Source organism: Carassius auratus, chromosome 23 (assembly GCF_003368295.1).
Source record: "Carassius auratus strain Wakin chromosome 23, ASM336829v1, whole genome shotgun sequence".
Classification (NCBI taxonomy): Eukaryota; Metazoa; Chordata; class Actinopteri; order Cypriniformes; family Cyprinidae; genus Carassius; species Carassius auratus.
The window spans coordinates 15,216,748-15,239,815 of record NC_039265.1 but is presented as its reverse complement, the minus strand read 5'-3'; the positions used below and the strand labels follow the sequence as shown (position 1 = coordinate 15,239,815).

At 41.0% G+C, this 23,068-nt stretch overlaps 1 protein-coding gene across 5 annotated transcripts in view; it reads right to left on the bottom strand.

The window, feature by feature from the left end:
• The window catches only part of casz1 (castor zinc finger 1), a 78,145-nt gene that overhangs the window by 13,487 nt on the left and 41,590 nt on the right, over nucleotides 1–23,068 (bottom strand). For 4 of the 5 annotated variants that reach the window (XM_026200054.1, XM_026200055.1, XM_026200057.1 and 1 more), the window contains exons 2-10: nucleotides 19,929–20,501; nucleotides 14,036–14,897; nucleotides 13,059–13,124; nucleotides 9,861–9,951; nucleotides 6,836–7,000; nucleotides 5,215–5,387; nucleotides 4,273–5,135; nucleotides 585–717; nucleotides 83–146 (exon numbers count right to left, since the gene is read on the bottom strand). In XM_026200054.1, coding sequence (XP_026055839.1) covers nucleotides 83–146; nucleotides 585–717; nucleotides 4,273–5,135; nucleotides 5,215–5,387; nucleotides 6,836–7,000; nucleotides 9,861–9,951; nucleotides 13,059–13,124; nucleotides 14,036–14,897; nucleotides 19,929–20,501 — 2,990 coding nt within the window. The remainder of the gene's footprint in view (nucleotides 1–82; nucleotides 147–584; nucleotides 718–4,272; nucleotides 5,136–5,214; nucleotides 5,388–6,835; nucleotides 7,001–9,860; nucleotides 9,952–13,058; nucleotides 13,125–14,035; nucleotides 14,898–19,928; nucleotides 20,502–23,068) is intronic. The other variant, XM_026200056.1, reaches the window with a different exon arrangement.

Here is a 23,068-nt window from a genome sequence, read left to right as displayed (position 1 = left end):
TGAAACATTAAAAAACAAACAGCCCCCTCTGCATCCTGCTAATTTGTCTTGGGATGAAAAGCGTTTGATGGATGAATCTTACCTTATTCATAAGTGAGGATAAAAGAGATGTATTTCCCAGCATCGGGTGTCCGTTTGATTCAGCGCTAGAACACAAAATGAACAGCGTTTAGGCAGGATTTGCATGAGAACAGTAAATATTATAATTTATCCAGGATTGTGAATATACAATGAAAAAATAAAAAATGCAGGGGACTGGAAATTAGGGTTTATGCAAACACACTTTTTATCTAAATGAATGTGCAAACATGTCACGCCTCATACTTGATGTGCATTATGAAAAGAGGGCATTATGGGAGAATTTTTGCATTCGTATGATGGATTTCCTCAAAGGAGGCCTCAGCGCTGGGAAAAGGAGGGAGCGTGTAAATCTCGTCCTCCTTGATCACTCCACAGACCCACCTTGTGAAGGGGGTTTTAACAAGAGCACTCACACTAATTAACACAATACGGCATTATTCGAGAGATAAATCACGGCGGGGCGGGCCTGGGCGCGAGCCGAGAGGGGGAGGATGATGGGATACCTGTGGTCTTTCTTGCTCAGGTCCAGGCTGTGCTCCTGGACGGACTCCTGGGAGGCTGCGGAAGCACCGTCCACCGGCTCCTGCTTCACCTCCACCGGATTAAACCGGCTTGTCTGAGTCGGCTGCCCCATCCCTGAGGAGAGAGAAAGAGAAAAAAACAAAGTTATTGTGGGTCAGCATTATTCCGCTGTGATGAGATCCAATCTGACTTCTGTCCCGGCCAAGGAGAAGACCAGGAGTGATAATTATTGTGGAATTGTGTCAGGCCGTCAAGGCGTTTAGATGTTGATTGAGAGGCAGCAGGAATGAGGGAAAAAGACTCCGTTTTCAGCAGCGCTTGTCACAACTCATTTGCGGCCCTGCCTCTTAACTGGTCATTAAGAGGCATGCTAATGCTGAGGGAAAGTGGCAGATTCAGACTGCCCGCCCCTCCCTGCCGTCGCCGTGTGTCCTTGTTGGCCCACGACGGATGCCACTGAGCATGCCCGAAAGGAACATCTGCTTGTCCGTCAGATTAGAGGTGACAGCCAATCAGATCGGTTCAAATAGCGTGACCTCTCGATCGGGTTTTCAAAATAGGTATGCAGACGACGTGGAGAGGAGGAAGGAGGCGGGTGGGACACTGACGGGAATGCGACCTGGCTTTTCCTCCAATCCCCAAATGATTGAAATATTAATTTGTCCTCAGGCTATACAGAGAAAGCCAGGCTTTTGGTAGCCACTAAGTGGTATTTTATTAAAAAACGGCTCGGAGTTCAAGGCACAAAGATGGAGCGCTGAGTGCATCAGCAGTGATTGCGTGGTTTGGGTGGATGTTGTTTAAGACACCTGGCCTGCTGAGGAAAAGTGACAGCAAGCATCCACCCTGCCCTTGGCCTTCAGTTCAGAGGGCATGGAATTTAATCATGTGTAAAGAGAAGAGAAACACTCCTTTGCGTCACAACACGAGTTTATCAGATAGTGTCACTCTAACCTTCCTGACGCGTGTGATTTGACTCTGTGTTGGTTATGGAGGTGAACTAATGACTCATTGTGATGTGTCAGCTTTAGGTAAATCACATCCAAAATAAAGTGGGTAGCTCATTCCAGCCCTATTTTCAGTCTTCTGCTGCACATGACACTCAGTTACCGCCTGTCTTTTTGCCTAAAACTGGTCTAGTTCATCTACCTCCAATCCATATAAATCTGTGGTCTGCATGTGTGAGAAGACATTGCACTGATATTAACCTCGCTGCCTGTCCGTAAATGACTCTGCCCTACATCGGTCTGCTTTCTACTCTCTCGTTTTTTTTTTTTTTCTGAGTATAAACTGCCTGACATTAACAAGGGACGTTTAAATAACGACCATGTGAGGAGAGAGTCATTAAACCTTCAGCTTTGCAGTTTCTATGACAAAAATCGGTGATGATCTAAAAGAGCGAGAAGAGAAAAAAAAATGCACATGCTCACGACGCGGTGTTTCGCTGGAAATTATCCAAGAATAATGTTGTACTGTGTAATTACCTCAACAAAGTTACTGAACTCATGAAAGATCATTTGTACTGGGTGTCTAATTAGCGAACCCCTCCGATTTCAAGATCCTCTGAAACACTCTGGGGGTGAGAGTGGATTTGAAAAAAAGTGCGTATTCAACTAGGAAATAACGCCACCTGAACAAATTAGCAAGCTACTCATTTTACACAGTCAGACTGAGATGTGTTTTCTTTGCAAACTGGCCCTTGACTAAAAAAAAGAGTTTGAAAAAACAACAAAGCTGTTTGAAAATAGCCGCAGTAAACATCGTTCTCTCTTTTCTAACGCTGAGCCCTGACCACATCCTCTTCAAATTTTACCCAAATGTCCTGTTCACACGTCTTTTCTGAGCTAACGTGTTAAATTAGCAATGCCACATTATGATCTGCACTCTCAATTCTGTCTAGTAGGGGATTTTTTTTCTCTACTTTTTTCAAAGTTACCAAAACTAAATGCAAGGTGCTCACACATGAGGGAACATGCTCGTTTTATTTGCCTTCTTGTATGGTTGTAGGATTTTTATGAGAAGATCTGTTCTTGCAAAGGCTGTGATGGCCTTATAGCAGCCAAAACAAAATGTAAGGGTCTTCCACAAGGGATGGAGAATTAGCATACCATGATTTTTTTTATATTTGTTGTACCTGCAGTACCATGTACAGTAAACATTATTCATGGTAAACATTCAGTACCGTGGTATATATTGAAAGTACAGCACCGTGAAGCCCCCACAGTACTTTTTTTTTTTTGCAAGGAAACCCTTTTACTCACTAGCCTAAAACGGCTGAAGAGTAAGAGACTTCACAGACTCCACATCAGTGTTTTCATACTGAAACAAGTAGTGCTTTTATATACACACACCAGCACATACACACATCCCCCTCTCTGGAGCGCTGAGTCATTTCTGCTTCAACAGTTTCTGATATTTCTTCCTCTATATCAGAGTGCATATAAAAAGCTGCTTTGTACCTTCAATTTCTCAACTTAATATTATTCAGGCTCCATTTGGTTGGAACGAGTGCACGCTCAGATAAGAGGCCGGTGATGAGGAAGCATGTAGAACACAGGCCCTGGGATCCTCCTGAGAATGCTATTAGAGGCAGCTTTACAGAGCCCACTCACTAGTTCAGCACTTATCTGCTAATGGATTGTGGGTATCATGACAATGATCGCTGCAATAACAAGACTAGAGCAGCAAACCAGCCCTTTAATATTTTGCCCTAATCCTGAAATCAGAGATTTGAGCAGAGTCTGTGGATAGGATGAGCAGATGACCTGAAAGTGCCCTTTTACTGATGGGTGGGTACTGAGAAAGAGAAACACATGGGCAGAGTGACCCAGGGAACTGATATTCTCATGATTAAACAGTGAAGAAAACTGATCCTTTGACAAAGTATCTATTAAAAACAAGTATTTATTCACTCCTGTTGTAGATAGTAGCATTGGGAATATTTAGACCAGTGGCACTTAACTGGTTAGAGATGCACGATGTATTTTTTATATATATTTATTATTTACCAATATATACCATTTGTTTCAAAATGAATATCCTTCTTTTCAGATCCTTATGTTGTAAAGCCTAAATTCACTTAGTAGAATTTGATTTGTAGTGCTTTCATTTTAATTTATCTAAACCAAACCGCATAATTTTAATACTGGAGATCTATGAGCTATAATATGAAAATAAATAATGGTTTATCAATACTGAGAAGAATTTAATTAATAATAATAATAATAATAATATTTTGATTATTATTAAATGTAATTCTTTTAATATTAACATTAATGATTACAATGAAAATATATCATATGACTATTAAAATGTACACAATCTGCAATCTATGTAGCATTTAATATGACTGATTTTAGTTTCAAGTCATTTATTTAAAAAAAAATACAATATTAACATCTGCCATCAGTCACTACATCAGCTATAATCATAAAATCAGACATTTATCGGTTATCGGCCCTAATATGAAAATAATTATCGGTTTGTCAATATTGGCCAGAATTTCAAACAACATTAATATTCTAATTATTATAATATTTATTATTAATGACTAATATTTAAATTTATAATTCAGTTAATAAATGTTATAATTACTCTGTGCAACCCATCAGTTCTGATCTAAACAATATTCATCTTACAAATGAATAATGCAGTATGACATGAACAAACCTTCATCCAGGTTAATGGAGGGCTTCAGGGCAGCGGCTGCCAGTCGGGCCATCATGGGCGATATTAGACCCTTGCTGGCCGACATCTTCTCCATAATGGATGAAGCAGCAAAAGAAGTTGGTGTGGATGCTACAGTAGCAGCGGCTGGGTCCCCAGTCGGGGTGGAGGTCTGGGGTAGAGAATCGCTGGGCATGGAGTGACCTCCGGAGGTGACGGCAGAGATCAGACTGGCAGTAGAGGGAGTGAGCGACATGGGCATTCTGGGAATGAGGGGGAAGAAGGGGTTGGAAGCACCTGCCAGTGCACTATTGGAAAGTGCTAGGGCCATGGGCACATTGCTGGGCAAAGCCTGGGACAGTAGGGTGGAAATACGGCTGGCTGGAGGCAGAGCAGTGGTTGGCTTGACGCTGTGGCTGGAGGACATGGTGGTGGTGGGAGTGGTCAGCATGTGCTGTATGCTAGAGGACTGCTGGGTTGTTGGAGAAGCACTTAAGCTGGAGTTCTTGCTGCTAATGGCTGAGTAGTCCATGAGGTCATCATTGCTGGACTCTTCCAGTTCCTCTTTGGGCAACAGGAAGGGGGAACTGAGGCCCAGCACTCCCGAGGAGCGAATGTGGCGGCGCTCATGCTTGCGCTTATGTGAGGTCATCTGGCTGGTGGAGGTAAAGGTGAAGCCGCAGCCTTGGCGTATGCAGTGGAAATGGTTGGTGGCCTTGCTGTAGACGCAGCCTTCGTACTTGCATTCCTCATATTTGTAAAACTTCTTAAAGCCGTCCTTGGCGTAAGCGTCGTCTTTGATGTGATAGCTCTTGTGCTTCTCGATGTCACACTTGTTCTTGAAGGTGAAGGTACAGCCTGGGCGTCTGAGAGATGGAAGGTAAAGGATTAAACTCTTAAACGCCAGTTAGCACACATTAAATTAAATTTGAACAGACATCATACCTGCAGTGGAAGTGGGTGGTCTTCTGCCCATAGAACTGGCAACCAACCGTCCCACAATCCTCAGTGGCCCGGAACCTCTGGAAGCCATCATTGATCAGCTGCGCATTTTTCTTATGGAAGTTCTCATGAGTCATGACATCAGAAGTGCTTGTGTACACCTTGTTGCAGCCCACCTGACAGACAGGAAATGAAAAAAAAAAAAAAAAGTGCTTTCATGAGAAAAAGCGTATGCACGGTTTGGAAATAAACACCAAGTGTGAGTTTCAGTTAGTTGCACTGGATGAAATATCATATGCTCGGTATGAAGCAGAGGCTTTGTGCTTGAGCTCTTGTAGTCTGCAGGGACATGAAAACAACAACTCAAGATGTGACACAAAAATAGCTCAGTTTGGTGATGAACTCAATGTGGGGAGCAAAGAAACAGGTGACCTAAAAAAATGAGCAGGAAACATTTTCTCAAGATCTGAGCTTTGTTAAAAATTTACTCTTGAGACAACAACTCATAAAATATGAAAAGCAAACCCTTTAGCCCAAAAAACAGGTGTGCATTTCATGAAAACGGCTTCAAAGAGATAAAAGACAGGACTATTTTTTGTGTATGTGTGATTTGCAATATGTGGCATGCAAAAGCTGCATGGTGAGGTGGCTTGTGGTTGAAACCTTCTGCCATTTAAGGTTTTAGTCTATATTAGAGGTCTCTGCTTTAGGAAAAGTGTCAGGGGGGTTGTTCAGGGAGACTGTCACTTAGTTCTGTTTGAAAGGCTCTGTTACTCAACAGCAGCACTCAGGAGCTCTCTGGGCAGCAGGCGAACATGAACTAATGTTTGAATTAAAACCAGCAATTGTATATCATCTCTGGCACTTTTCACCCCTGCAAACAGGGCAACTTGGCCATATTCAGTCAAACAATGAAAAAAATGCCACTCTGTTTTTTCTCCGTAAATCAGGAGAACGGGTGCCAACATCTGCCTGTTCTCACCGCTGTTAAAACAAGAGCTGAAATGTCTAATAACAATTACGCCGTTAAGGAGGCTTTAAAAAAAAAAAGAGAGAATATATCTTAAGTCCCGGGCCACTGTTGCCTGCGGGTAAAAAAACGCTTGTCTCGAAAGTGACACCTTGAAAATAAGCAGATGTAAAGAATTAAACAGATCTGGTGGGAAATAATCTTTAACTTGCCACTTGGTACTAAAAGATGAAAAATGTTGAGTTCATATAAACAACTGCTAGAATTTCATCCATGCCAATTAAGGAGTGAGAAAGAAAGGGGGCGATGGGAGATGACGTATACACACTTTCTTTATCCTTGTAATTCTTATTTCATTTATTCTGACTACTTCGGTCTTATAAAAAAAAAATACACTCTTAAATGGTCAAGGAAATAGTTAAAGAATTTCATCCGTAAAGATTATTGCATCATACAAAAATTCACCATTCGCCTACCACTAATATTATGCATGGAAAGTAGATTTTAGGTATTCTTCCACAGCTTTTTTTTTTTCTCATTATATTCATGAAAATTGAATTTAATATTTAGTCTTTTCTCAAATCCTGCACATATAGGGGAAGTTTTTTTTTTTTCTTTTTTTTTTTTTTAACTAGGGGTTTTGCTGTGGTTTACCTGCATGCAGTGGTAGTGGGTACTCTTGCCGTTGAGATGGCAGCCGTGGTAGTACACACTGCAGTCATCCAAAGGGCTGAAGCGCATGAATCCATGCTGCAGGGAGTTGTCCCGCTTCTTATGCATGTTATAATGCCTTATCACATCCTGCTTACTGGTGAATCTCTGTAAACAACAGATACACAGAGGTAGTAAGATGGGGGTGGGGGTGTGGGTTCTGAAGGAAACCAGCAATGAGTTATTTTATTACTCATGCAACAGCTGCAGAGCATTGCAGCAAATTGCAGCCTAAACACCAGCGGCCGTAGCAGCAGGTAGAAGGTGTATTCACTGTTCCCTACTCACACTGCAGAGGACAGAACTTGAAAGTGGATACTTTGAAGGGTGTATTTCATTTGGAGTTTGCACTATAGACTCTCTTAACAATAAAGCACAGCATTATGACTAAGATATTACATTATACCATTTTCCAGGCTCACCTGATGTTTGAACCTGCTACTTAAAAAGGTTCCTGAGCTAGGCTGTTTATTACGTTTTATTTCACCATTTCTAATTAAGATGGATCACTTGACATGCGAGATCACATTTGCGATATTCTCCGCTTCTGAAAAATCATGTTCCATGCAGATGGTTTTGGAACGTGGATGGGGAAAAGACAACAAACAAACAAACAAGGCAACCAAAAAATGTTTCCCTTTTAATTCCCGTCTGAGATATGATTCCATTTTTAATTAAAGTATTAAAGCGCAGTTTTGTGCAGGGTTAGACAATAATAATGAGGAAATATGCTAAAATACCCCTCCTCGAAATTAAAATCTCCTACACCATGGAGCAGTCTAGGAGAAAAAAAACGAAGCGATGTGGGGGAAAAAACCTCACTCTTGAGAGATCAGGGCAACCAAATCTGCAGTAATTGGGCTTGAGCTAATATTACAGGAACTGAAACAAGAGTAGCTGAAATCAATGAGCCTCTTCCAACGTAAATCCATATTTTCTACATAAATGAGCAACAGGAGAAAAAAAAAATATGACAGAAACATCCACAAAACCTCACTGCCCATCTATGAAGCTTATCTTACAGGCAAATAAAAAATAAATAAAGATATATAAATACACAAAGATAAATACTTAAACCTTGGCTATATATAGTGTTACATTTCCAATCCTGTTTCAAAAGAAGATAACTGTATTTATATGATATATGAGCCGATGTCCAACAAACGGTAATGACAGGTATTTGGGATGTCGACAAACAAATAAAAAGAGATACTGATCTAGATCCGGCCACACTGAGCGGAACTGTGGAAAACAGCAGGAAATTGTATCAGTTGGGCTTCTGTAGTTAGTGGAGTGGCCACACGGTCGTGGGGGCATTTATTTTAGGATTCCCATCACATTGCAGGATGGCCATGAAAGGAGAGGCAGGGCCGGTATGGAGTGGAGCAAAGGCTGGCAACCGCAGGATAATATTCCAGCGCTGTGTCATGTAACATTTTAATGACTTATCAATTCCAAAAACAAGTTCATCTGAGCCTCACTTTTCTGCTAGGGTGCGCACAGTCTCCTGTCTGTCATTGCTAAACTGCCAAGTTCCACTGACGCCTTTACATGTACAGAAACATTCCTGTCTTATGTGTAGGTGACGTGTAAACGCAGTAACCAGATTGCCACAACTTTAGATTACACCAAAGTTGCAGGTTTATATAAATACAAATAATTTTTTTGTTTTACATTGCTTATGCATTTAGCAGACACTTATCTAAAGCCACATTATCAGTTTTTGGCTTCCCCGGGAATCAAACCCATCACCTTGGTGTTGCTAGTTCCAAACTCTATTGTTTTAGCAACAGGAAAGCTTGCGCCTGTATCAATCAGAATTTGGGGTTATTTAAAAGGCAGGTTTGGGTTACTAACATTTAACAACCACTAAAACAAACCTTATGGCCTAAATTTGTAATAAGTGAATTATTTAAAAAAGTACAATTATAAGAACAAAGGCTTATCCAGAATATCGACCTTAATCGTGAAAACGAAAATGACACGCATGTACGTCAGTGAATTATTAACCAATGCAAGTCCCAAAAACGGACTTGCTTCAAAGGGACTTTTCAGCCAACTCTTCTTACAGTTTGAGAAATAGTTCTTGAATAACAAGAGGCAGCCTGCTGGGCTGAATAAGTCTCTTTTAGATGCAACAGCTGCCCTGTTGTCTTCAGCAGGATTCCTGGATGTTTATAATGAAAAATGTAATCAGATGATTAAAAATGAAGTGGGAGATTATGACTAGAGAGGACTTGATAAAGAAAAGACTGAGCGGCTCTTGTTGCGGGAGGATTTTTGATGTCTTCGACAAACGCGCCCGTCTTTGCCTGCTCTTTTCCACCATATGCGCGTGAGCCGCTGCTGTCTGTGTTCTGATCTGCTTAATGCTGATTTTGCTGTGCTGAACATGACAACTCTGGGGACATGGATCAGATTAATAATGTGAAAGGGGATTATGAGTAGCCCAAGAGTATTAGCAGATGTCCTAAGGAAAAAAAATTAGGCATCTTTTCAAACTATTTACCATTCTCAGAGAGAAGGCCACTCTCTGTCTGATTGAGTTTTGAGAAATAGACCTCATCTATCTAAACCTGTTAATCCAGTACGATGGCAAGATAAAAAGCCTTGTCCGTAATGTTTTGTTTGGCTGTTTCCTTGTGTGTACCCTGGCACACTTCAGTCATTTCCTCTAACAGTTATCTTTCTCTCCTGTCAGGAAGTGATTGGGAAAGAGTTAAGGTGAGCTTTAAACTGGTGTTGTGATACTCTTGGCATTATGAGGTTATCCTTACAGAAGCCAGGTGCTTGGATTTTAAGCAGTGAGTGTATTAACCTTTAGGTGTGTTGAATTGCAAAAATTACTGGCTGAAAGTTTCATTTATCATCAAAAAGTGGGTGAACTAAGAAAGTTATAGGCCATTTTACTTGCATTAGCACTTGGTGAGCGTTAGTTTTGAACCCTGCTTGCGGCTGTTTTACTCACCTGATAGTTACATTCGGGGTCCATGCAGTGATAATGCTCTCTGTACTGGTAAGCACAGTGCACATGGCCACAGTGTTGGCTCCCAGAGAACCTACAATCAGACAGATATATAATATTTGTGTCATTGTTAGTGTTTTGGCCGAGCATCCTGAATGCAAACATTATTATCACATTGAGCACAAAGATAAACACGATTTATAAAACAGCAAGTGAGACAAAGCGATCAATTTCAAAGAGAAAAAGAAAGTCGCATTTACTGAAACTGGTGTAGATTTTCGCTATTTCTATTCCATATACGAAACCTCTAACAATGTGGGGGCTGATCTTGAAAAGGGCAATTTAGCCTTTTATCTCCGCTTGATAGATGCCCTAACACTGACAGAGTCATCTTCACGGAGCTCAGAGTCATTACCAGGAACTATAAACACATAGAGAAAACAGGCCTACGCTTCCTCGACCATACGATTGCAATTCACTCTCCAGCCACAGCAATCTCCACCAAATTAGTTCCATTGCCTTCAAAGGCAGTAGGTAGACTCTTATTAAACTGTAACCTCCGACATAATTCACTCATTTGCTCGTGCTTTAAGCCCTGCCAAATCAGCGTTGGGTTCTCCAGGTTAACAGCCTATGCTTTAATCAGGGAAAGGTTAGGCCTAATAGAAAGGTTTGAGTGTGTCTGCGTGCAGCTTCCTCCTCTTCACTCTCGCCGACTGACTCGCCCGGTCTTCAGCGGATTGGCGGCGCTTTAAAGAGGCACATTTCCTGAGTGTTTACAGGCTGATTATAACCCTGACGATGATGACTGTTAAAAACCTCCAATTACAGCTCAAAACACACAAATAAACATTCGCACCGCTGCTGCCAAGAGCACCATCTGCTGAAGTAGAGAAAAAGCGAAGTAATTTTTTTTCCCCCTACTGCCTGGATTATCCCTAGACTGCTTTTACAAATCACTTTGCTGAGTTCATTAAGCTAATTGAATGGCGAATCCACTACCTGCTAAACGTGGGTGGTGTTCTGAAGGACTGGGGAGGGGGCAGGTGCTTAGGGTGGTTTTGTTTGCTTCTTAAAGGATCAGCTGACTTAAAAAAGATTTTTTTACTCACCTACATGTCCTTTACAACCCTCTTGATTTCTTCCTTTCATTGAACAATTTTTTTTTTTTCTCAATGCAGTTACACTCAATGCGGACGGGAGAGTATGAGTTTCATAAAAAAGTCTTCTGAAGCCACTTGAAAGTGTTTTTAGAGGTATTTTAAAATGTAAGGTGCACTAATGAGAGAGGTAGTACTATCAGGTTTGTTGGTTTTTGAGTTGGATTGTTTTAATGAATCATTTAAATTTGATTCAGAATGAATGATTCGTTCACAGACTGAACTGATCTGGTTTTTGAGTTCAACTCAATGACTCACTGATCCGAACACAGCAGTCATCAGCTCGCTGAACAGAGAAATGAAAAATGACACTGAAAGGTTTGTGTGTTTCTCATGCAAAGCAATTGTTTGGATTTAAATCTCAAAACATATAGTCATATGGTCCATTTTTCTAATCCATATCCATGAAGCCTCAATTCCCATTCACAGTAACTGCATGGGGAAAAAATGGCCAGAATAATGTTTTGAAAATGTCTTCTTTTTTTGTTCCACTCAAGTTTTGGAATGACATGAAGGTGAATAAATGAGGGCATAATTTTTATTTTGGGCTGAACCAACTCTTTTACAAAAGAGATTAGAGCACGGGCTATGGTATGGTGTATCACACAGTCGCACCAGCACAGATGCACGTGTTAAACTCACCCACCATTAGCAGCCCCTCTGCGTCGCACTCAAACATTCCTGTTCCTATGTACACAGAAGCCCCCTGGGATGGCAGCCCACCCCGGCTGTATCACTTTGCCTCTGGACAATTCCCACTTGCCGCGTCAGGGGGCTAATGGGCCACGCTGCTATTCAGCGGCAGATTAAATATTAATATCGCCATGATACAGAGATTGCCGCACATCTCCCCTTACAATAGAGACACGCCGATCAAAGTTTGGTGCAATGGTGGGTACATAAAAGCATTTAGGAGGGAAAACAGTGACTAAACACTACCAGGGAAGCTCTTTAAACATCAAACCGCAGCAGCGCGAGGAGATAAAGAACTTTTTCCCCTTTTGTGGGGGGGAAGGTGGGTGTAGACAAGTTTACAAAGCTGCTTTTTAGCACGACTGTTCTCTCATTAGCGTGGATGATTCCCCCCACCCCCACCCCTTCAACAACCCCCCAATACACCAGGCTGCATTTGCCCTTTTTATGAGTCCTCATTTTTCTTTTTTCCCCTCCTCTCTTTCCTTTCTTTTTTTCCCAACACGGAAATTGAAACTGTATCTGGGCTTATCTACTGCCTCCCCGCGCATCAACTGCCGAGATGTTTAGACAAATTTTATGCATTATGCAGTGCAAATATCAAAACAGTTCTTGGCAGTGCCAGCAGAAGCCTCATTAAAAATTCCTTAATTAAATCTTCTTGCAAAATGTAATCAGTCCAAGGAGGGTTTTTGTGTGTGCACAAGGATGTGTGTGTGTCTGTTAGTGCCAGGGCTTTGATTTGTGGCCTTCATGTTACGGCTTGGGAGAGTAATCATTAACGCCAAAGCCACTTTGCCTTTTGAAACGCGCCTTTTTCTCTCTTTAAGACTAGAATAAATAAACAAATGATAATCACCTTTCTACTGGCGCGACAAAAGGAAACAGAAGCCGATATTGGAGTGCGCTGCATCTATCTCCGTGCTTTGTCTGCAGTCACGAGTGCCTGTCATTTAGTTGATTCAGTATCTTCATTTGAAGTGCAGATATTAGAAATGAAAGTCTCAACTATCTGTGCAGTCATGCCTGATGACACACGGGCACATGCAGGGCAGTCTAATGTGTCCGATGTTTTCAAAAACATTTCATGCTGTTTGCTCAAGATTTTACAGAGTTCAGCTTTGGGACTGGCAGGGAAACTGACACTGGGGAAAAAAATTACTCACTTTCCAGCCTTTAATTCAATTAATTTTCCTTAGTCCATAAACCTGGCGTGCTTAGGCGTAATTTATCGTCCGCACAGAAAGTGTATTTTCGCAAATCTACGTCCTAGTTTATTAAGGCATAAAATATGTCCTCGATTAAAGAATGTTGTCGTGAAGTTTTGAGAGGGTGAGGATTTGCATACCTGGCGATATATTTCTGGTACACATTGACGTCCTCTGTGGCAGGTTTCTCAGGAGGTAGGCCGTTCCTATCATAGCACAGAAAAAAAAAGAGAAAAGGATTAATGGTATGCATTCCATCAGTAATAAAAACAAACTGACGCAGTATTTACTTATGAGCCATTTCAAAGTTTGGGCTATCAATATACATTTTCTTCGATGGAGTAGTGATTTGGTTTGGGAATGAATCAGGGAGGTATATATGTGCGCTTTGATGCATGGCCTCCCAACAATGAAAGCACAGAGGGGAAAAAATGTTTTTGAATGCATAAATTATTTATGTGTGTTTTTGGAGAGAGCACAAATGCAAAGATGTGGGTGTGTGCTGAGTGTCAGAAAGCCAGAAAATGGCTGCGTGCATTTTATTTTGTTTGATTGGCTCTTGTATGAGGGATGACTACGGCTTTCAGGACATCCTGCTTCAAAAACAATTCTCATCGATTTACCAGTTACTTGGAAGTCTGGGTTTGGTGGCACCGCTTGACTTAGCATCCCACCTTCATTGAATAAGCACTCAAAAGGAGGAATTCATAATGTAGCACATTATACTCTGCGTGAAGCATTTAGTATACAAGGTGGCAGCAGTTCAGCAGCACTAACTCAGGACTAAAAACGTTAGCAGCTCCAGCAGGGGATGACCTGGGGTTAATCTGTCTCTTTAGGGGTGGTCTTGACAACAAATCACTGTATGTGTGTGTGCTTGCACATGGCCACATTGCTGGATGGCCCAGGCACTGCTGGAGAACAGCCTTAAGGTTCTGAACCATTGACAAGGTCAGGAAACTCACAGAAAGAGTGCCAAGCAAGGCCCTACAAACTTGCAATCTGACTTTAAGGCCAACGGAGGTCTACTGACCCCCCCACAAGTCTCAGGATTCTAGTCATTTCCTGTCAGTTTAACGTTTAAACAGTTAAGTAAAATTTTCAGAGATTGCCTTACTTGACTGAGGAGACGGTTCCAGTAGTGATGGAGTCAGTCTTGGAGAAGCTGGACTTCATGTGGTCAGTGTTAAAGCCGAGGTGGCCCGCCTGGTCTACGGTCCCGGGAGGTCCCACGACCCCCGCAGGAGCAGCTGTATTGATGACTGGTGTTCCTGGGGTTCCTGCCGTAGCTGGGAGAATGCTCGGCATCATCGGAGGATCAACCTTCCCAGGAATGAGCTTCTGGATGTTTCGTATATCATACTTTGACGGCCTACCGACCTTGCCGGTCTTAAAGGCAATTGCGCCGCCCATGTCAGGGTTGCCCTCGCCGGGTTTAAAGAGGTGCAGGAACTTGACATTCTCCAAGTCGTACTTGGAGGGCCGCTTATAGGAATTGCCGTTCTGCTGTCTGAGACTCTCGCCCATCTTCAGCTTCTGGATGAAGTAATCGTACTTGGAGGCGCGGGAGGCCAGGTTCTGGATGTGTGATGGGTTGGTTGGGGCTGGGTTGAGCGAGCTTTGTTTGTGGTCCATTCCGGATGGAAATATCTGACCCTCTGACCCCGTGAGGGCCGGCTGGATGAGGGCAGTGCTCTTCTCCATTTTGGAATTGAGCTCTTCGGGCTTGGTGTGCATAGGCCAGGGCAGGGTCTCCCCAGCCTTCAGCTTGCGGATGTACTCCTCATACTTGGAGAAGCGAGCTCTACGGGTGGCCTCCTCACTGCTCAGGGAGGAGGGATCTGAGGTAGCTGCTTTCAGTTTTTCAAAGCTGATCTTCCTGGCCAGCTCATCCCTACCCTGCTTGTCATCATAGCCAAACATGTGTAAGAATTCAGTCATGGTGTTGGCGGCATAATCACGTAGTGCTGAGGCCTCTCCTATACGAAAAAAAAAACAAAACTTAGATTTCCTTTTATCTATCAAAAATAAAATGAAATAAAATAGCAAGATGAACCAATAAGATGAACAGAATGAGATAAAGGTGTAGTTTAAATGCAGTATAGTGAAATAATGCACCATTAGCTGTCATATATGTCTGGAGGGAGGTCAGATAACTGGTCAAAAGGAGACAATTTGGGTTGAAAGCGTCCCCTGCTGCTTAACCAGCCTTTTATAGGCTAAATTATAGCCCTTTCAGAGTCTTTTGTGCATGTGTGTGAGCAAGAAAGGGACACAAACTCCTCTGGCACCGGTGCACTTAGTTCTTGGCTCTGATATAGTGTTTACCACAGCAGATGAATGCAAAAAATCTCATCTTGTCTCAGTTTGTCTGTCAGGACTAGAACACGGCTCTAAATGACAACTTCACAGAGGTGTCAGATAAACTCCCTCTCCACCCTGCCAGGACCCCTGCCCTCCACCAGACCTTTTTTCCATTTATTTGATTGCCTTTTTCATTGCTGGGCAAATGAGACGGTTAGAGGTAACATTAGCTAAGGCCATGGTAATTAATACTAAAATATTTCAGCTTTGGTCTCATATTTCTATGTTATTGCTAAATCGGTCTCTTGCCCGTGCTTTTCACATCTCCTTCTCAGCATGTAAAATAATCCCCAAATTTCCATTGCTGCATTGGGGCTAGTACTAGCCGTGCTACATCAGTATGAAAAGTGATCTGGGAGAACGAAAGGGCATGAAAAATTTAAGAGAAATGTATCAGGTATTTGAGAGGAAACTCCCTACGCTTTGCCATGCATCATTTTAGCAGCTTCTACTGTGTTTTAGCACATCATTTCATCTCAAGCTTAAAGATTAGAGCTTCATGACAGTCCTTAAAGGTCTCCACATCTAACTGTTTTCTTAATTCATTGTTGGCTTGGAGTATTACTGCCATGTTTACCAAATAGAGTACAATATATATATATATATATATATATATATATATATATATATATATATATATATATATATATATATATATATATATATATATATATATATATAAATGTTTATTAATGTTACTAAAATTATGTATTTATTGTAGATAAGTGTATTGTATATTTTAGATATACATATAAAATGGTAAAAATAGCACTGAAAGCTATTGCTAGATGAGATCTGCGTGCCTCTAATGCTATTTTGACTACATTTTGACAAAGTACACTCATTTATTGTTAATTAGCCTCAGTTTAATCACTGCTAAATCGGCCACAAATAAAACATTAACTGTAAAAATAATGAGCTATTATTACTTACTGTACGTATCTCCAGAACTTCAGTTTGGCAGAGCAAGGCTTCAGTTATAAATTTGGCATCCAGTGATGGTATTTTAGTATAGGTCATGACTGCTTAGAAGGGTTTTGTCAGGTCATGTGTTTTTACACAGCTTTAAAGTCAGGACCGGCTCTTTAATCTCTGTCCCTGAACATTTTCCAAGGGCAGCGATCAAAGACTCTCCTGCTTTGGGCAATTGGACGTATTCCATCTATACCTTTTTTCAAACAGCTGGGAAACTCCCTTCATTTTCTGACCGAAATCCGAGTGTTATGGTCTATCATCAGCATTATTAGTGTCAAAAGTCACCTGTATGACATGCAGCCCCTATACTGTTAAAGGGATAGTTCAACCAAAATGATCAACTTGTGTTGTTCCAATCCTTTTCAGTTTTTCTTCTTTCGTGGAATGCAAACAAAGTTATTCAGATGATTTACTTTGTGTTCCATGGACAAAGAAAAACCAGATGATGACAAAATACCAATTATAGGGAGAACTTTCTATTTAACACTTTTCATTTTGAGATCAATCTGTTGGTATTAGAAGAGATGTCGGTTGTACTACACAGGAAAAGTAATAGCTGTGGCCACAGTAGTAGCAGGTGGTAACAGTAGACAGGACGAGAAGTCTAGCATGCCAGTGGGCGGCTCTGCATGCGTTTAATAGACTATCAGTGTCAGGAGAATGATTGGACTTAAACTGCACACATTATGCCAGGACCTAAGAGAAGATAACCTTTTAAAACAGCATGTAAATGAGTTTTCCCCCTCATCCTTATCTCACACGCTCCAAATGATGTCATGTGCATGTGGTTGGAAAGCCATGGCTTTGGGGGAAAGGTGCGATTTGCCTGGCTGAACTCCCAGCACTCTCTCTCTTTTCCTCGTGTCACTGGAGAGTACAAAAAGAAGTGCTCCTAATCTCACCACTTCATACTGGCAAATTCCAGCCTGTGACAAAGCCCTTGTCTACGTTTGAGGCAATTAAGGTACATTTTTCCCTCCGTGGTGTGATAACAAATGGGCATTATATCTCCTTTCTGTTGACCAAACATGGCCATCAGAAGCAGGCTGATTTTGTCTTCCAGTGGTGGTGATGATAAGGATATACTTGTAAGGATCTATATATATGAACTTATCAAGGGTCCACTGACAACACTGTCACTGCTCTCAAACGGACATTTCTGATGCTGATTTTGAAATCTTAAACTCGGTCAGTTTTAGACTCAACTCAAAAGTTTATATTTTGAAAGATGTAGACTTCAAAACATACCTCTGCATTTCTCTTCAGAATAAATCAAATAAAATTAGCTGTGATATGAAGAAAACACTCATTAAAGATACAAATATTTTAACAGTGGATGATATTAGCTTCTGTTGATTAGCAGAACTAAAGGTAGCTTAATTTATTTAGCTAGCTAATATAGCTAAATTGTGATTTTTTACCAAACATCTTTGGTTAGAATTCATAGAAGTAAAATTTAATTCTATTAGAATTTATTCTGAAGTGAAAAATATTATATACTAAAAATTATAAATTAATTTATGGATGAATGTATGTTTTTATTTCTCAAAAATATTTCTAAAAATTTAGAGTGAAAAAAAAAAACATTATTTAAAATATCTAATATTTTATGCACTGAAATGTAGACATGATCTATTGCCTAGCCTGGTTGGGAAGCATGGCATGCATTTGACTGTTATGGGAAAGGCATTCTGTGATTTTTATGCTGATAGGGATTCTGCTCAGTCCCCTGATGTGATGAGTTAAATGTTTTGAAGGTCGCAGTTTCTCTCATTGATCTTGCGATGTTTGTTAATTACATTGTCACTGATGTTGTGAGAGATAATTAAGCCACTATGTTTATATGCATAATTATGTGCGCTCCGCATCAGCCTTTGAAAGACAGCAGCACGAGGGAAGAAAAAATATTTTAATTGTGAGCCGCTCAGTAACATGGCAGTATAGATGCCCTAGTTACAATCAACAAAGAGAGAGAGGAGGGAAAAACAACTCAAGACAAGAGTGGTGACTAATGTCTGCACACTGCAGTCTTCAAACGCTTTTTCTTCATTTTGAGATGCAGACGCAGCCGGGGCTCAATGAAAGCAAAGGTGTACAACACAAACACATATTTACAGACAGCTTTCTTTATGACCATGAAATAAACACAAAATGACTGATTACAACCACAAAGCACTCATGTTTGCCGGAAAATACTTGATTTTCTGAGAAACTCTTGGCCCTACCTATGTGATAGTCCACAAGCATATAAATGCTTCTACCGTAAGATAAAAAAAAAAAAAAAAAACATGAGGCAGAAGAAAAACAGAAAGAAGAAAGCATTTAACAAAAAAGCACCAGCTTAACCTGATTTCAGTAGCTATCTGAGAAAAGAACTGTCTTTTAAACAAAATGATATCACTCTTATCTCCTGTTGTTATCTAGCATAGTTTCTGTCTTGTTGTACCTTTGTCGGGTACTGCAGTCCTCCTGAGATAGTCAGAGGTGAAAGTTCGCAGACGTTTTAAGGTGGAGATTGTGTCAGTTTCTGCAGATTTTGCTTTGCTTTGTTTTGTGAAGGATGGCAGAGCGTGCCTCATGTTATCTAGATGACTTTGTTACAAACACAGAAATAAATGCAGTCTTAATTTCTTTCCATGCTGATTTAAAGGCCACTCGGTATACTAAAGACTTTATTTTTCTGAATCTCTAGGATTAAATCTCCTGAACTGATAGATACCTGGAGTCTCGGCAGAGCTGGTCTACTATGTAACTGGGTCCGGGTGGTAGCTACGTTTTGTGAGCTTATAGAAAATCAAAGAGTCAGAGTGTAATCCTGGGTGTAATATGAAGCTTAGCTGACCTGCAGTCTTGGCACCTCGGCTGCTACACACCACAGTCTCTATAAGCCTCTGCTAAAAATGAATTTCTTCTTTTAGTTCCCGTTTAGTTTCCCCAATGCAGATTGTTTCTATATAGTATGTTTGCGAATGGCAACAGTTACTCTTTTTATGTTATACATTTCTCTTTCCAAGAACTGCACTTGTGTAGCTGTGGCCCTGTCAGAGTGTCACTGTAATTATGCTTGCAAAGCACACAGGTGAAGTAAGACCTGTGAAAACTGAGCCGGCAAGCCTTTGAGGAGAGATTTTATCTTGCTTATGCACACTTTGTTTTGGCTACAAAGAGAAAAATACTGAACAAAGTGATCTGTATAGTATTCGCAGATATTTTCACTGTACGTCAAGTGTAGATCTACATGTTTTTTTAGACACTGAAATGCAAGCAACGTACTAACAGCATCTAAGATCCAAATGTTTCGAGATTCGTAGAGTAATACAGTAAATTCATGAAATTAAAAAGTTGGTTTTATTTTATTTGAATAAATAATCAAATGTTTAAAATGTCATGTTTTGTAAAGTTATCACATTTATTTAACATAGCATTTTATTGTTAATCTATCTATCTCTATCTAGATTTCATTTATAAAGAATTTCTCAGACTCTTCATCCCAGTATGAGATTGGGAGTATTGAACCTATTTATCAGGGGACACCTCAAAATAATAAAAAGATATATATGTATAGTATGTATATGTATATTGTACACAAACATATGAAAATGTGTGTGCAAATGTAACATACAAATACCTATGCATACTAATGACATCATCCTAAAAGAAAGAGGTGATACCTGGCGAAGAGAAGGGGGCTTGGCGAGGTGGTGCTTCAGTGGTGGGCTGGTAGCTGTCGTCCTTGTGTGGGGTGCTGCCCTCAGAGTCCCTGTCCTCGTGATAACTGCCCTCGTGGGAGCCTGTCATGGTGTCAGCTTCTTCTGCGTTGTCTTCTTCATCGCTGCAGCCCTTGGGCTGTACCATATAAACACCTTCAGGGGGACAATCGTCTCCATTGTTGGGTTTGAGTCCCCTGTGCTCGCCCCCGTCTAAGGACTGTGGATCGTCGGCGTACTCGCCGTTCACCCATTTCTCAATGGCCTCACGCCGTTTCTGGTCCTCCTCAAGGCTCTGGCCCAGGGTCAGGCCCTCTGGGGAGTCGCTTTCAGGCCTGTCGCCCTCATCATAGTGCAAGCTGCCCCGCTCGCTGTTGTCCACTAAATCTGAGTCTCCCTCGGCATTCTGGGAGCTGCCGTCATACACAACCTGCTTGCTAAGCTTGGCACAGATCGCGTTCAGTTTTAGGCCACCTTTCCTTTTGGCGGCCATTGTGGATTTTCCTGAGGTCTTTTCAGTGCATAAACTCCTCTCAGCTGTTGACGAAAAAAAGAAAGAAAGGAGAAAGAACATTTTAGTGGTTAAAAACAAGATTTGTGGAAGTTGTTTACTCACTGATGAGCCATCCTTCACTGCTTCAAGCTAACCACAATGCCTCACGCAAAATACCACAAACCTGTTTTTGTTTGCTGCTACTCTTTGATACACTGGCACTTCTTTTCTAGAACAATAGAGAATTATAAAGAAAACATCATGTGTGTCTGTAAGTTGCAGATGTCATTCACACCTAAGAGAAGGTGAGAAAGGGAACAAGAGAAATATCTCTTCCTACAAACAAAGAAGAAAAACTAGATTTTAATCAGACCCCCAACAGTGTGTCAAGCCACCACTATGGAGAGATTTAATCCTGAACATAGCCTAACACTGACTGAACGCTCCCTTCACCTAAAGAGGCCCAGCGTCCTGCCAATGTGAGCCTTAACTCAGCGCAGGGACGAGAACAATGAAGACTATAAGACAGTACATCTAGAAGCAGAAAGAAAGAGACAGAAAGCATAAAAAGTGACAAACACAGAGAGAAAAAAGCTGCCACCCCCTCACCTCACATCAACTCCCTTCACTCAACCTGCTTTAGTCTCTACAACTGTCACTCAAATTCGCCGTCAGCCCCTAAACCTGCTTATACAGTGCAGAAGACCACCACACCAACAGTTTTTTTTTACCACATTTCAGTAGACATTTACAAGATCAACAGTGGTTTGAGAGTCAGATATACAGTACACACTTCCTGTGCATCCCCCTTGAATATAGACAGTTGAGAGTGTAATGGAACCGATCATTCGCACACGGTTCCGGTTCACAATAGACTCGTTCCATTTTACCTGCCGCACAACCAGAGCATTTCCAGTTTATAGCAGCGTGAATTTCTACGGTTTAGTGTTTCAGTAATTCTACGGAAATCTGCATGTGGAGATTCCACATTGGCCTGGTTGCTATTTCACCCCAATGTGCTATCTATAATATCTTTCCCCGTGTCAGCTCCCCCCTGCAGCTGTTCTGGGTCCTTCCATATCCAGAGATGCCTTTTTAAGGGCAGAATTCTCTCATTGCTAAGTCACCCTTTCTGATGCGAAGATTTAGCAAAGTTCACTTTTAATAGGTTTTCCAGGCTTAAAATCGAGCCCGCCCGTAACGTTAGATGTTTATCATGCAGTAAATAAAGAATGGGAAACCTGCGGGGCGAATAACGGTCTGTGGAACGCTTTAGCTGGTAGTTAGACGCTGCCTTGAGATGAGCTATTTCTAAACATCACATGAAGCTGTCAATACAAAAGCTGGTTAGGTTGGAATGGATGCTTTAATGAGAACATATCACATCATTTTTGATTGGAAAGTGTGTAAAATTGAAATCAATTTTTTTTTTTTTTGGCATTATGTGCTTTTTAAGAGACTCGAGGTAAGCCCGTTACTTACTAGATGTGCCGTGCACCCTGTGGCCCCCGGCACATGCTTTCTCAGTTACTGTATTTACACTCAACACTTCCTCTCTGAAACAATGAGCTGAGGAATTATGCACGCTCTGCGCTGCACCGCATGCACCTAAATGCCTCAGATGTGCTCATTTTTACTTTAAACAATTGCAAGGCCCGGGTTTAAGAGGTCATTCAGTTGCGGACGGCAATTTTGAACCCCCAAAAAAGGAAAAAAATAAAAATATCAGCTGCAAAAACTATTAGGAAGCGGGAACATAAATTCTGAAGTATTTTTTTCAGATCACCTCCAAAGGAAGATTGAGGTCATTTGGGCGTAACAGTAAAGGTCATTCACTGTTTACCCTGCTCAGTATTTCACGTTTTAACTAGTGATTTCCTTTGCATTGCAATCTCGCTTTTCCTTGTAGGAAATGACCCCTGAGAAGCGATCTTGTTCCATTACCCACAATTTATGTGCATTTCTTTTTTTTTCTTCTTTTTAACAATCAAAACACACATTGTCAACACCCAGCATCTAAAATTAGCACTCGCCATAATAAAAATGTGCATTTGTGAGTAAATGCTAACTATTTGTCAGTGACCGACAATTTTATAAGAAACTAAATCATTCATGTATGTATATTAAATGTTAAATATTACATTAATATAATATATAATAAAAAATAAAATATTATAATAAATTGAATATGAAAAAAAAAAGTTAGCACTTTTACAAAAAAAAATAATGCTGCGCACTTGAAAGACATCTTTGTCTAGAGATGAGATCTGAGGTTTTAGAGAGGATCAGGGCACTAATGAGACTCTCCGGAGCTCAAAAAAAGGAAGGAAAAAAAAAAGATGATGGTAAACCAGTTAGTAGCTGCTGCATTAAATACATGCCCGGCAATAGATATGCCTCGGCTCTGACCAACAATGGAAATCGCTATGGTAACTGCTGTTTACTTCAAGTCGTTTGTGTTCATGATAGCATGCAGTGCGATAGAATCAGAAGGGACGCAGATAAAAGAACAGCCTCTCCTCTGGGATCCCTCCCACCACTCAGGAGACCGGCACTCGTGTTAAGAAAAATAGGTGTAACAAACAGCAAACCTCACTGATTTGATTCGTTT